At 51.8% G+C, this 13,194-nt stretch overlaps 3 protein-coding genes across 3 annotated transcripts; 2 read left to right on the top strand and 1 right to left on the bottom strand.

Moving 5' to 3' along the window:
• Positions 1-429: 429 nt before the first annotated feature.
• On the top strand, positions 430-2,095 carry J4E78_009537 (uncharacterized protein; the record flags this gene model as incomplete). The annotated part of the gene is made up of 2 exons (XM_049370126.1): positions 430-1,152; positions 1,211-2,095. The coding sequence occupies 2 exons, from the start codon at positions 430-432 to the stop codon at positions 2,093-2,095; spliced, it is 1,608 nt and encodes a 535-aa protein (XP_049218126.1).
• A 1,006-nt stretch (positions 2,096-3,101) lies between these two features.
• J4E78_009536 (uncharacterized protein) lies at positions 3,102-3,314 on the top strand (the record flags this gene model as incomplete). Its single annotated transcript, XM_049370125.1, has 1 exon — positions 3,102-3,314. One exon carries the CDS (start codon positions 3,102-3,104, stop codon positions 3,312-3,314), a length of 213 nt encoding a protein of 70 aa, XP_049218125.1.
• A 1,499-nt stretch (positions 3,315-4,813) lies between these two features.
• Positions 4,814-5,279, bottom strand: J4E78_009535 (uncharacterized protein; the record flags this gene model as incomplete). The annotated part of the gene is made up of 2 exons (XM_049370124.1): positions 4,814-5,072; positions 5,131-5,279. 2 exons carry the CDS (start codon positions 5,277-5,279, stop codon positions 4,814-4,816), a joined length of 408 nt encoding a protein of 135 aa, XP_049218124.1.
• Between the last annotated feature and the right edge of the window lie 7,915 nt (positions 5,280-13,194).

Genomic DNA, 13,194 nt, shown 5'->3' with positions numbered 1-13,194 from the left:
GGTCGTACATGAATAGACACGGGTGCAACTCGAACAGCCCCAAAGACACACCCGCAGAATTTGGCGCACAGGGATTGGGGGCGCATAGTTTTAGCATTCAATACCCAAGATATCTCGTCTCTCACATCAGCCTCAAAGACAGCAGATTGTGGTGTTTCATGTGCTCCTGCCAGACCCCGGTATGATCGACGCGATGACGTTTCGTGTGGCTTGACGCCGCGACATGCATGCGCGTTCCCGGCCCCAGTCCCTCATTGACTGATTGCCTCACTTGCGTAACCTTCCACATTCCCCCAAGACCTCCATGTGTCAACGTATCCATACCGCGCCGCGTAATCAATGGGTATCCGCACCTCGCCCATAACCAGGACAAACTGGCAATAGCCACCAGCCACACATTAGCTGCCGAATAACAAGACCGCCTATCCGATGATCCCGACTCTGCAAGACGACTGCGATGAGTGCATGCCGGACTATGCCCTGCACCGCAGCCCGATGACGGTCGCCATATCGGCGCTTCCTTTTATCGTCACCTTCCTCGTTGCTTCGGTCGCGGCGCAAAAGCTGTTTCCTGTCTTGTCAGGGAATGCGGATCGCAAAGCGCACCATGACGGCGCGCGACTGCCTGGGGCACCACAGCGCGAACGCCCCTCCATACTGAGTAGCCTACGTCCGACTGCGCGCTCACTCGCCAGCATCCTCTTCTCGACCAACTTCGCCCTTTCCGCCGTACTCGCCGAGCTTATCCTCTGCGAAATCTCGAACACCGTCAATCGCGCCACACGAACATTAGCGCTCAAGATCACCCTTCCTTCGCTACTCTTCCTGCTTGTCGTCGCGACACCGGCGATTGAGATTCACTCGATTATTTCGGGGACTGGGCTAAATATCGGTGGAGAACAGAAGAGTCGGCGACGAGCAGCATGGGTGTTGGAGCTGTGTGGGCTGGCGACATGGCTGGCGGGGTTTTGGTATCTTGGCCGTGGGCTGCTGGGCTCGTATTTGCATGAGGAGTCGTATGAACATGATCATACTTTCAGCGAAGGCTGTTTAGAGAGGATAGGCATCATTGGTATTAGCTTGATGGCTTCGCTAGCTGGGTTTGCTGCTATATCTGCGCTTTGGCATACATTTGGCGTTAAGTATCGTTCGGTAAGCTCATCGTCTCCCAGGGATATGAGTATCTGCCAGGTATACTAATTCTTCCTAGGTCACCGAATCAGACATCGGTCGCAAGCAGGCTGGCATACAGGCTACGAACGACATGCTCCTAACGAAGGAGAGTCGACTCCGAGCGGTCGAACGAAAACTTGCGGACAACCCTCAACAAGGCTTCATGGGCCGCGTAGTAGGATCGATTCGTGGAAATCCCGACATCCAAGAGCGCAACACTCTACAACTTGAAATTCAGGGCCTCGAGACTATGCGCCATACACTCCAAAACTCCCTGACAGTTCTCCAAAACCGCCGGCAGAACCAGCTGCGATCGCATACCGCAAATGGAAGGCTGTTCAACATCGTCTCCTACGTCTTCGCCGTATATTGCGCATACCGCATCATCGCCACCACAGTCACAACTCTCCGCCGCTTCTCATCACCAAACGCGAGCTTTGCAAGCAGCGACCCCATTAACAATGTCCTTGCCCTCCTAGCGAAACACTGGGACCCCACCATCGACCGCGTCGCCTGGAGTCGTACCATCTCCTTCCTCCTCTCCGGCGTCATGCTCCTCCTCTCCTTCAACAGCGTCCTCCAAACCTTCTACCTCTTCGCCCGCGTCGTCCCCGGTCTCCTCCACCACGCACGCACAAACTTCGCGCTTATCATCTCGCAGATCGCAGCTACGTATGTCATCAGCTCTGCACTGCTTCTTAGGAGTAACTTGCCGCCTGAGATGAAGAGCAAGATTGGTGATGCGTTGGGTGCGCCGCTTGAGCCGGGTTTTACGGAGAGATGGTTTGAGGGATGGTTTTTGGCGGCGAGTGCGGCGACGGTGTTGGGGCTTTGGGCGGGGAAGAGGTTGAAGGGTGGGGAGTGGGATGATGATTGTGAGGCGGGTGAGGGGGATGTTGAGATGGGGAAGAGGAGTACGTAGATGGATGTAGGGTTTTGGAATGAATGCATTGATCATCGTCACCATGAATCTGTTGCGAGTCTGCGTCCCTGCGCATAGTCGATACATCATATCGCTCAACCTTCTTCCGTGAATGGTTTCAACTGTACTACAAAGCGGTTTGTAAGCTGTCTTTTGATCTCCTGTCGACACACTGTAACTGGTAAACGCAAGTAGTCCGATTGTTCTGGGTTCGTATCAAAGGTATTCATATGGAATTGCAAGGGTTACCTACTATTAGCTGGTTTCCAGCGTGCGTGTTGACATGAGAGCTTGCTTAAGCATCGAGCCCGTTTTCCCATCACGAATAAAAGGACCGATAACAAATCCCATACGAAACCTACATCTATAACCCACATACTCGGCGCGTCCACCGATATCTGCAGACCCCCTCGGCGAATACTATCACCACCCAGCATCGCAAAGGGAGAGCGCCCAACGCGTCAAGTGACAGATAGCCACCGGGTATCGCTGCATGAACGCCAAATGAACTCGTTAGCATGAGCAAGCCGCCCGCCCGCGCTTGCTAAGCATGCATCACCCTCTGGACCCGCAATAACGCGCCATGCGCGACGAGCCGTTTGATTGAAGGTTGACGTCGATGTTGCCCGATGCAGGCGCGTTCGCGTTGTGACGTCAGGTTTGGTGGGGCAAGGTGGTTCGCCCATGAAAACACATAGAGGGGGCCTTTCTCGAGACGTCTTCGTACACACCACTTCTCACAAGCTCTATTCTACAGGTATGTTCGATGGGTGAGAGAGGGTTTGATAGGGCGTTGGCTGATTGACGAACAGACTACTAAGAAGCCTACAAACCTGTACGTTGTACCTGAGCGGGTGATGGAAGAGGCAGCAGCGAGCGAGCACTTACCCAGCCATCGCACCACCTCCCTCCCTACCCATGCGCTCCCTCAACGTCCTTCAACTCCTCACTAACACACCCACCAGACTCCCAACCAACCCCACACACAACCCCCCAAAACACAACCATGTCCGCCCCCAACGCCGGCCGCCAGTCCCCCGAGCCCGAGCGCCAATCCGGAGCGCAAGCCGGCCAAACCTCCGACAACGTCAACAGCCAGGGTGCAGGACCCAAGGAGGGCGCTGAGAAGGCGAGCGACAACACCAAGGACAGCTTGAGCAGCAACCCCCAGCACACGCTTGAGAAGCACGCTGAGGAGACTACGAGCAAGAAGGTTTAAACAAGCACTGGGTCAGGAGAACAGAGTGACAGCCTTGTAGCTAGGGGAAAGAAACAGACGTGGGACCTATGACATACAGAGGCAGTCTGGAATGAAATGGAATGAATACACGAATGATTATTGTCATGACATGATGTGTTTGGACGTATCTGTGATTATGTCTCTACTCTGATCGCGTGAGTGATGTCTGTCGATGAACTCTTTATAGCACAGAAGTAGCTTGGCTGCTCGTCTCAAAGCCCGCTTGCTTCTCAGACGCGCTGTTCCTTGCTTCCATTTTTTGAACAGGATGCATAACCAGGGAGTCGACATCAACATCATTTTGTTCATACAACGTATTCATCTTCGGAGTTGGTGACTTCACGTACTCTTCTAAAGAACACTTGCGGTGTTTGCTGTGAGTGAAGCCTACACGTTCCGCAGCCATTCGTTGCCAACTGCCCCGCCATACTAGCCTCACCAACCGCCGTTCTCGTGATGCGACCCCGCCAACTAACCACAACATCTCCTATCATGAGCATCGCACTATCCCGCCTCTCCCCGCTCTCATCGCAACTTTGCCCAAGTACTATAACCATGGATTTCACCATTTTCCTATCACAACACAAACTCGGGCGCTTGGGTAAGCTTCACCGCACAACCAACTCCGCCATTACAGTTAAACTAACAACCCTCAGTCTAGGGGTATGATTTGTAAGACACCACCTAATAAACATCAAGATGTTGGGATATGAAACTAACTTCATCAAAGTCGCTTCGCATTATCAAATGTGCGTACTTGTGAAAGGTCGTGGGTTCAATTCCCACAGCGTCCAGTACCTTCTTTTTTGCACTTTTTTGAGGCTTGAGGCATAGGGTATGATGGGGAAGGAGGTGTGGAGTGGGTGATGTGGTTAAATGCACTTCGACTGCTTGATTCATTTTTGCTGCTCGACTCTAACCTCAACATTGTCGTTATATTCTGACTTTCAGATTACATACATCCTCAACATCGCAATGGCGTCTCACGCACGTGTTCTGATATTGTGGGGGGAAGCGCCAGCCTCATTTCAGTCTCTTTTCAACCCCAGGCACCGAAGAAGACATTCCACCCACGGAACACCCATTCTTCGGAAGTGATACCCACTGACTCTAGACTGGGATTACTCCATGATTCGGAAAAGGACGGCGAGCGGTCGTACAATCTGCTATCAAGCACCCGTCCTTCCATCGGCTTGGACTCGTACCGATGCAAATGGGGTAGCCGCTCGATGGCCCAGGAATGGCTAGTTTGTAAGCAAAGATCCGAGAGGTTCCGCAGGGAGTTCGTTTGAGGTTGTGCTCACCGGGAACAGCATTCAAGGATTTTTGCAACGTCCGCGCGAATTTGATTTGAGATCTGAGTTAAGGTCTGGGACACCAGCGACCATGTGCCTCCTTTGCTGTTGGGATGATCCGGGAACCTATCGGTCATCGAAGTGTTTGCTGGTGGTGAGAGTACTTGCACGTCTTTAGGAAGACTATGATCGTGGTCTTGCAAGTGTCAGCCAGATATTGCATCGTTCATCGGCAACCATACCTCCATAGTCACGGTAGCCACTCCTCGCAAACTCCCGATCGAGTTTCTCCTTTGACTGTTCAACACCGTTGATCAAGACAATACTTTCCTTTCCCTGGCGACGCCTCTCTTCTACCACACGATTGATGAGATGCCATTCGTCTCTTGTGCGGTTCTTCCGTATTCCCCATGTCTTCAGTTGGCGCTCGTATTGCGATTCGCTCGAGGCGCATTAGCTTAGTTCTGTATAGTGCAGTGCGTAATACTTCAGCTACTAACCTTGCATAGAGGCCATATGTTTTCATGGTCTCAGCGACCTTGCTCAGGGTTTTGCCTTGGTCTACGAACAATGTCTTGATCCTGCATCGGTGTTGCTCCCACGCACTGGGCGATATCCGTGGCGCATAGGATTTGGCGTCTCTAGGCATTGTAAGAAGACGACCAGGACAAGATTGGAACGAACAGCTAAAAAGGGTTTGACCGAAACACTGGAGGGAGAAGGCTAGATCTGGTGGCATAAATGCACTTCGACCTTCCCTCGCAGGAGCCAATCAAACAAAACCTGGAATGCATCACAACGTAGGCGATACCGCTTCGAGAGTCTGCATGTCATCCGCCAATCAGCAAAACCTGAAACTCGCACTGTAGAAGCGAGATCCTGCAAGGTTAAGCAGCACCCATCGCTGGTGAAGAAACGAGGAGGCAGTGCAAATAACCCACGGCACAACCACCAATAAAGCAGAACCTGAATGTAGGCACAGTGGGTAGTCCCTGCTGTCCTGGGGACTGACCGTCACAAAGTGTACCGTAGTGTCAGCGTGCAGATCCAGTCTGTAAATTGAGACCCGTGAACTGCATGCGCGCTCATTGCCAAGTGCAAATATGGAGTTATCGACGTAGAAGCGGAGAGGAGGAGCTATCTGGCAAGGCTGCTCGGGTGTCCCTACGCGATCACGTGTACTAATGAAAACCTTTGGAAGTCATCCTCTTTTAGACGCTTTCGTAACACGACTACGCGTGGCTACAATGCAGGTACGAATGGCAAGAATACCCGTCCACGTGATAAAGATGCAGGTATGCGTTGTTACGGGGCAGGTAAACATGCAAGTATGCACGGTCACGTGTAGTTCTATCGCAAGGCTATACCACAGGCCAATCACAGAAGGCGACTGGTGACCGGCGGCAGCTTGAGTGCTTGGAACAACCAATACAACGGAAAGTTGAAACGGAACATGTTAGCTACCGGGTGTGGAGGTGACGATTACCCTGGGTGTGGCTGAGTGGGGCACGCCAAACCACCAGCAGCCCTCTTTGGTTGCCCAGATGGGTGCTGCATGCTCAGACGGGCGCTGCATGCTCAGAAAGACGCTGCATGCTCAGACGGGCGCTGCATGCTCAGAAAGACGCTGCATGCTCAGAAAGACGCTGCATGCTCAGAAAGACGCTGCATGCTCAGAAAGACGCTGCATGCTCAGATGGGTGCTGCATGCAGGGGTGGGAGCTGCATGCAGGGGTGGGAGCTTGCATGTAGGAGCGGGAGCGAGCCAATGGATCAGGGTAATGTTGGTGCGACCAGCACTCGGGGCAGCAATACTGCCCCTCGGTATTGGATCGTGAGACGCCCCGAGTGCAACTGGCCAATGATCAGCCGTTGCTCGTGAAGAGTTGCTCAGGTATTCAGCATACAGGCGATCGAGGGTAGACGAGCCGAAGATGAACATCGGTCACCATAGTTTATCTAAAGCGCTTTCCCATCTTTCTTGAGAACTGCAACTCGAGCATAACGAAGCTTTCACACACGATTACATTCCTCATTCACAACACTTGTACCGACTATCTTGTCAAGCGCAGGCTATACGTACTGGTCTGTTCCTGTCGCTCAGCCAATCAGAACCGCCATGTCGACTATATCCAACGAATCTATCATCGCCATCGTCAGTCTGGTCGCAACATGTCCGCCTTCTGTGGTTCTCATCTGGCACCTGCTCCGGCGTAAAGGTCGCGTCCAAAGAGACTTCAACGGTTCGTTGAGATGTGTCAACGCTCACTGTTCGTCGCTGACAGCTTCCTAGAAGAGGAGTTCTTCCATTCAGCCATGAATCGCAAGATCACAAAGCACGTCGACGATACTTTACTCAAACCCACCCCTACCTACCTCTCCCGACAATAACCATCACTCCCCTCGCTAGCCTGGGCCCAAGAACAATCTCAAAAGGCTCTTCCATGACCTAGAGGCAAACCCTGCTTCTTTTTCGCAGCGCACTAGAAACTATCGAAAGCCCTAGAGGGAATGGGGCCGAGCCTATTGAAGAATTGGGGACAGTCGGAGGGTCTGGGCTTGCTTGATAAGAGATGTTGTTGACGATGACATCTGGGAATTAAGAGCGACGTATGATATAGAAACATAATGATGATGCCACTAGGCCGCTTACAACATAGCCCTCTCTTCATGAGCCTTACGATCCAGAGTGTAATGTTCATTGATCACGACCAGGCGACATATGCGATATAGCCTGATCGATTCCCGCATTGAAACTGCTTAGGATAGTGCGATCGTGCCACCTGCGTCGGCGGCGGCAGTGCACGTTGATGCTGTATATCAGTCTGTGATCGAAGTGCGCATGTTGATGGTGAGTCAATTCCCATCAGAATACTGCGATGCGGAAACCATTCAGCGTTGTCGTGATGGTAGGGTCGAGAGGAAAAGCGGTTGCGGTTGCGATGTGGGCCTGTTGACGACTGGCGCTACGCGGGCCGCTTCGGCCCCGGGGGCATCTCACCTGGGCAGCCTCGGCTCCACTTACCCACCTGACACCTCGCAGCGTCCGTCGCGAATTCGAGCTGATAATTGACGAGCCCTCCTTTATCCTTGCGTCCAGATCAATGATTTACTATCCTACGGTTGAATGCACGATGCGAAGTTCACAAGGTAATGCATGGCAGTCCACGAGTGCACAGAACCAAAGGCTCTGCAATCATGGATAGATGCATTTGGTTCATCACACGCTCTTGGTTACTCCATCTCAGTCACGGACATCATCCCGAAAACGCAAATCGAATGGAATGCGAAGCTCGAATGTTGAATTGAGAAAGGCACTAGCTTGGATGAGACGTAGCCTATTGCGACTCACGCAAGCCGCGAACGCATCGTGCCGCCAGCGAGTTCGAGCAACTATTGCCGCTCCACTGCCTCGCGTTACTTCTTCAAATCCTTGGGACGCCGTAGATACCCAAGGAGCACAGAATCACTGTCATCCTAGAATGGGTTTGCGATATGAAGGGCGGCAATTGCTAACTCACATCGCTCGACCCGGCGCGAAGGCTGCATCACCTACCGAACAATGTATTCGCACCTCGCCACGCCGACTCGAGTTGACGATCCAACATAACGCTACATACAGGCGGAGATTATGGAAGTCCTCCATCCACGATCGCTTTGGGCGGCATCGGAACACAATGAACGCATAGGGCCTGCGTCATGAAAGAACCTTGGAACGCGTGGCGCAGAGGATTGGACGCGCCACTGCACGGCCCGCCATCAAAAACCACGATATGGTGAGGAAGCAATGCGCAATCATCGAGCCGACCACTGCACCGCCATGCGTCCTAATAGAACGCCGCCGGACGAGCACGGAAGAACGCCCAGCAGACTTCTGGCGGATACGGGTTCGCGCGCTCGTCCCGTCACTTTCAGCACCAACACGAGCCTCCACGCTACTTACCCTCCACCAATCTAGTCCGCGGTGCAGATCTTTGCGATGCGTCCCTGTCAACGCTGAGTATATTATAGGTGTATCAACGCCATGCAGATGCCCATAGTCGCTGGAACAAATATCGGGCTAAACCCGCTACTTCTGAAACCTAGGTTCATATGGAGAGTAGTGGTCGGCCGGGACCCCGCCGGTTCCTCACAGGCTCGCATCTTGCTAGCTTGAGATCGTTTCTCGCTTCTCAAGAACGTAGACGACTACGGAGCTGAGCAAGCATCCCAATACTTTAGGCAAGATGGGCCGAGAGTTTATACACGCCTTAGACTGCTCATTACACGTCTATAACATGCCAGCCCGCCGTCTTCTATGGTTATCTTCAACTGACAGGACGTATCTCAAGCGGCATATACAACGGCATCGATCTCGTGCATCAATCGTGTCTATTCACATCTACCAACCACAAACTATACGTCGTTTCTCACATTCTCGCACGTGTATCAAAACATGTTGTCCCTATCCAACGGGGACATAATCGCTATCGTTACCCTCGTCACAACATGTCCCCCTTCGGTTGCACTGTTATGCCATTGGATCAGACGATTTCGTCTTGACAAGGGAGTCGGTCAGATTGGTATGTACATCTGACTGCAGCCCTGCAGTATGTAATCCCGGCTGAACCACTCTAGATGCCGAGCTCGCCAATAGCCCAGCTCGGCTAAGCATCGGTGATCTCGTCGAGTGCCGGGTCGACCTCCTTGTACCTCGGCCTGGTCTTGCTCATATACCTGCACATCAAGCGTTTACCTCCGTGGAACCATCGGAGAGAAGGATGGCATAGTAAGGGTCTCGATCGGATCTGGTTGTGACCGTCTGATGATCGTGCATAGAACACAACACTTTCCGAGACTATGACCCAGGGCGGTTGGCTACCCTTAATCGCGACGGGACGCAAAGCAACACGCCGAATCGATCCTTTACAACCGAAAGTGCATCGATATGGTGCCTTCCATTGAAGCTACCTACTCCTAGCGTTCGGGTCATTCGATGCGAGCCAAAGGGTGTTGATACGGAAGAGGCGGACAGGTAATGAGAGGATCCAGAGGCACGGTTGAGGTATGTATGGGTAGACGCACAACAGCAATCGAAACATTCGTATACATTGCGATCCCATTGATATCCTGATCAGTCAATATCCCTATATCTTCTCATTTCACCAACCTCTATCAGCTCGCGAAGGGTTGATGATACCTCGGGTATGTTCGAAGAGACCTACTGCGAGCCTGGCGTAATAGATCATAGCATTCGACACGCAGGGGTCGATACAGCTCGACATGGCTACTTGCCTGGACATACTAGATCGCGGATAAACCTACAGCAGGTTGTTCTATAGAATAGCAGCGGCAAGGCTGAGTACGGCTCTATCCCTCAGCTGCTTGCGACGGAGCGACAGTTCTACCGGAGACTGAACAGCGCGCATATCGCACCGTAAACCTCCCTTTGTTCTCGAACCGTGATGATCAAGGTGAACGAAAATGGGCAACATGTCCCAAATGAGATAGCGTGCAGCGTTGTTACGATAGACATTCAGCCTTGTGGGAGATCGTGATTCTGGCACTGCAGGTGGTCCCGTCAATAGATACCTAAGCAAGTGCCCGTGTGGGGCGGGCCGCTTTGGGGATCTCGGCTCCACATCCAAGGGCGCATCAGCACGCATTACGTATCCCGCACCACTCCCATCATGTCATGATCAAAGACCAACAACGACAGGACCGAGCTATGCAATTTTATGGCAACCAAATCGCGTATATGCATACCTAAGTAGACCATATGCTACGTCATCAGGTCGCTTTCAAAGTGGTGATCACGCGCTCTAACTAGGCGAGATCTTGGGAAGGCTGATGGAGTTCCAATCTTCTCGCGCACCAGCGAACCAGCCAACCAAGCGGTATGAGGTGTAACCATCTTTACTACCCCGTCACGTTGGGGACGCTGCTTAATTATCGACTGCGATCTCTCATCGAGGATAACGCATACCCATGATGGAAGTACTACAGCCGATATTGTTGAAAGCCAAACAATCCGGGCAACAACGTGCGAAGCAAAACGTTGATGGCTGATACTGCAATACTACCCCACGCATCCACGAGAGGGAGGATTGTTTTGATGATATGCCACGAATAAGGATGTGCGCGGTACCCTCAAGTCGGGTACGGGAGGCAACACCATCTCTATAGGACAACAGGGAAGACCAGGGATTGGCGCGGGTAGTAAGCTGTTTTACATGAGCTTCCGATGCCCGAAAGCATCCATAGACATGGGGTCGGTCGCGAGTCATCCTGCATCGGTCAGAAGCGATACGGTGTCTAACCGTATACAGTAGTAGTTTGAGGCCATGTCCTTGGCGGATTGAGGCGGAGTTTCCAATGTGATCCCCTTGTCGAATGTAGGTATTCAGTATATGTATACCTTCGAACACTTTGAGCAATTTGCCATGATCTGGCATCGTATCTTACCTTTCGCCAACTTCTTGCCATACGGGCGTCGTATTTCGAAAAGTTTCAACTATAGCTTCCAGCAAGGCTCACTCGCCCGACCAATCAGATACCATGGCATCTCTGTCTAATGAATCAGTCATCGCGGTCGTCACTCTTGTTGCTACGTGCCCTCCCTCGCTCATACTCTTATGGCATCTCCTCAGGCGCAAACACTTGAACGGTCAGAGCGAAGTCCAAGGTGTGTTTGATCTGCAGACTTGTATGATGCATAGCTGACCCTGTGCTAGACGTTGAGCGCACCTCGCACTCTAGAATAAACGTTGAAGTCATCAAACACGTCAAGAATACATTACTCCGACCTGTTACAGCATACTGTCCCATGAGATGATATTCATCAACTCCGTCCAGCACCAAGCTTCAACACGAAGGTTAGAACACCCCTCCTCCTCCAAGACAATGGTCTAACATCTCTCACAGTACGCGTCACGCATCATGAAATCTGATCGATACCCACAAAGCGCTTTAGAGAATCCCTTAACGTAATGCAGTTTAATTTATACCACAATACCAATGCTTTCTAACAAATCAACGCCGAACCTTCGTGTATTCATGCGCGAACACCACACCCCAACATCACAAAGACATTCTTCCACCTAACACTCCACCACGGCCTCTCTTCACTGTACTGACTCCTTTCTGGTATAACATCGTCACTGTTCACACTCTCCTCACTTTCCGAATCGACAACAACCAACTCCTCCCCAATACCAAACTCATCATCTCCAACACACATCCACCTCTCCTCAACACTCCCATTAACCCCAACCTTCCTCCCATTCCCATGCCAAAACTTCTTCTCTTTCTTCTCTTTCTTCACCTCCCCCTTGCCTTCTTCTCCGCTTCTCTTGATGCCGTTCACGTCTCCAGTGCCGCAGCTCGGACGAATCCAAGGTCCCACGACACCAAACATCTCTGCTGCTTGACGGATCCCTTCGTCTCGGTAGCCATACCACTCTCTGCCTTCTTCTATGATCGTGCACGTGGGAGGTTGCGGCTTTGTCGATCCACCAGTCTCTGTACTCGCTTCTGACTGCTTGGAAATGCGCCGTTGTCTTTGTTCTACGAATGGCGGAAGGGGCGTGGCGAATACGGATATGTCGTTTTGCGGTTTGCGGACTACAGTGTCGCTTTTGGTTTCAACTGAATCCGCATGTGGGAGGCTGGAGGATACCGACATCGTCGACGTAGTCGAAGTCCGCTTGAATAATTCCGGTTTACCGACTACATCCCCCCTCCCCACTTCACACACCTCCTTACAACGTACGCCGGAGACCACCGCCATACCCTCCCGTGAAGACATATTCGATGGATATTTTTGGTCGCCAAATACAAAGTCGAACATATCTTCAGATGACTCCGCATGAGGCAGGTTGGCGGAGAAGGAGGTGCTGCGGCCGCGCCAGCAGTGGGATGTTGTTGTTGAGCCCATGGGTATGTTGGAGTGGGTGGTGGTGGTGGGATGTGTGGGTGTGGTGGTTTTGTGTACTCCAGGGGTGCTGGATGGGTTTGGAGGTGAAGGGGTTTTGTGTGAATGTGGATTTGGATGTGGATGTGGTTTGGGATGGATGGTGAGAACTGATGCATTCTTCCGCCGTCTTTTATATGAATCTGAAAGTGATGGGGAGTTATGGTTCACGAGATACTGTGGTTCTGCGACGAAAGAGGGTGGATACAAAGTGATAGTAAGACCACTCACGGGTAACTCAAACATCACCCACACAAGAAGATACTCGCCGTTCCATCAAGTCAGCGACCTTACGTTCCTCATATTCGAACTGGTACGACGGTTCATCCTACCCAAGCCCCACACGACCAACAACAACACAACACATGCAGTTAAAAAAATAGTATTCCACTTTCTCGTTCCACTCTTCTTCCAATCCATCTCTTACTTTGGAACATAAAACGCGACTGATATCTCGCTTTTGATTTATCCGACTTTTCCCCCGATGGAAACCAAGTTGCGTGCATGCGTGCAACCAACCAAACATATGCTAAGCTAAAAGAAGAAAACGCCGGTACCGACCCGACCCAAGAATATACACAACGAATGAAGTTACACGGGAATCAAACAAACT

This window comes from Alternaria triticimaculans (assembly GCF_023758025.1).
Source record: "Alternaria triticimaculans strain BMP 0046 chromosome Unknown scaffold_21, whole genome shotgun sequence".
NCBI lineage: Eukaryota > Fungi > Ascomycota > Dothideomycetes > Pleosporales > Pleosporaceae > Alternaria > Alternaria triticimaculans.
Note: the sequence above shows the minus strand (reverse complement) of the source record. Positions and strands in the feature narration are given on the sequence as shown.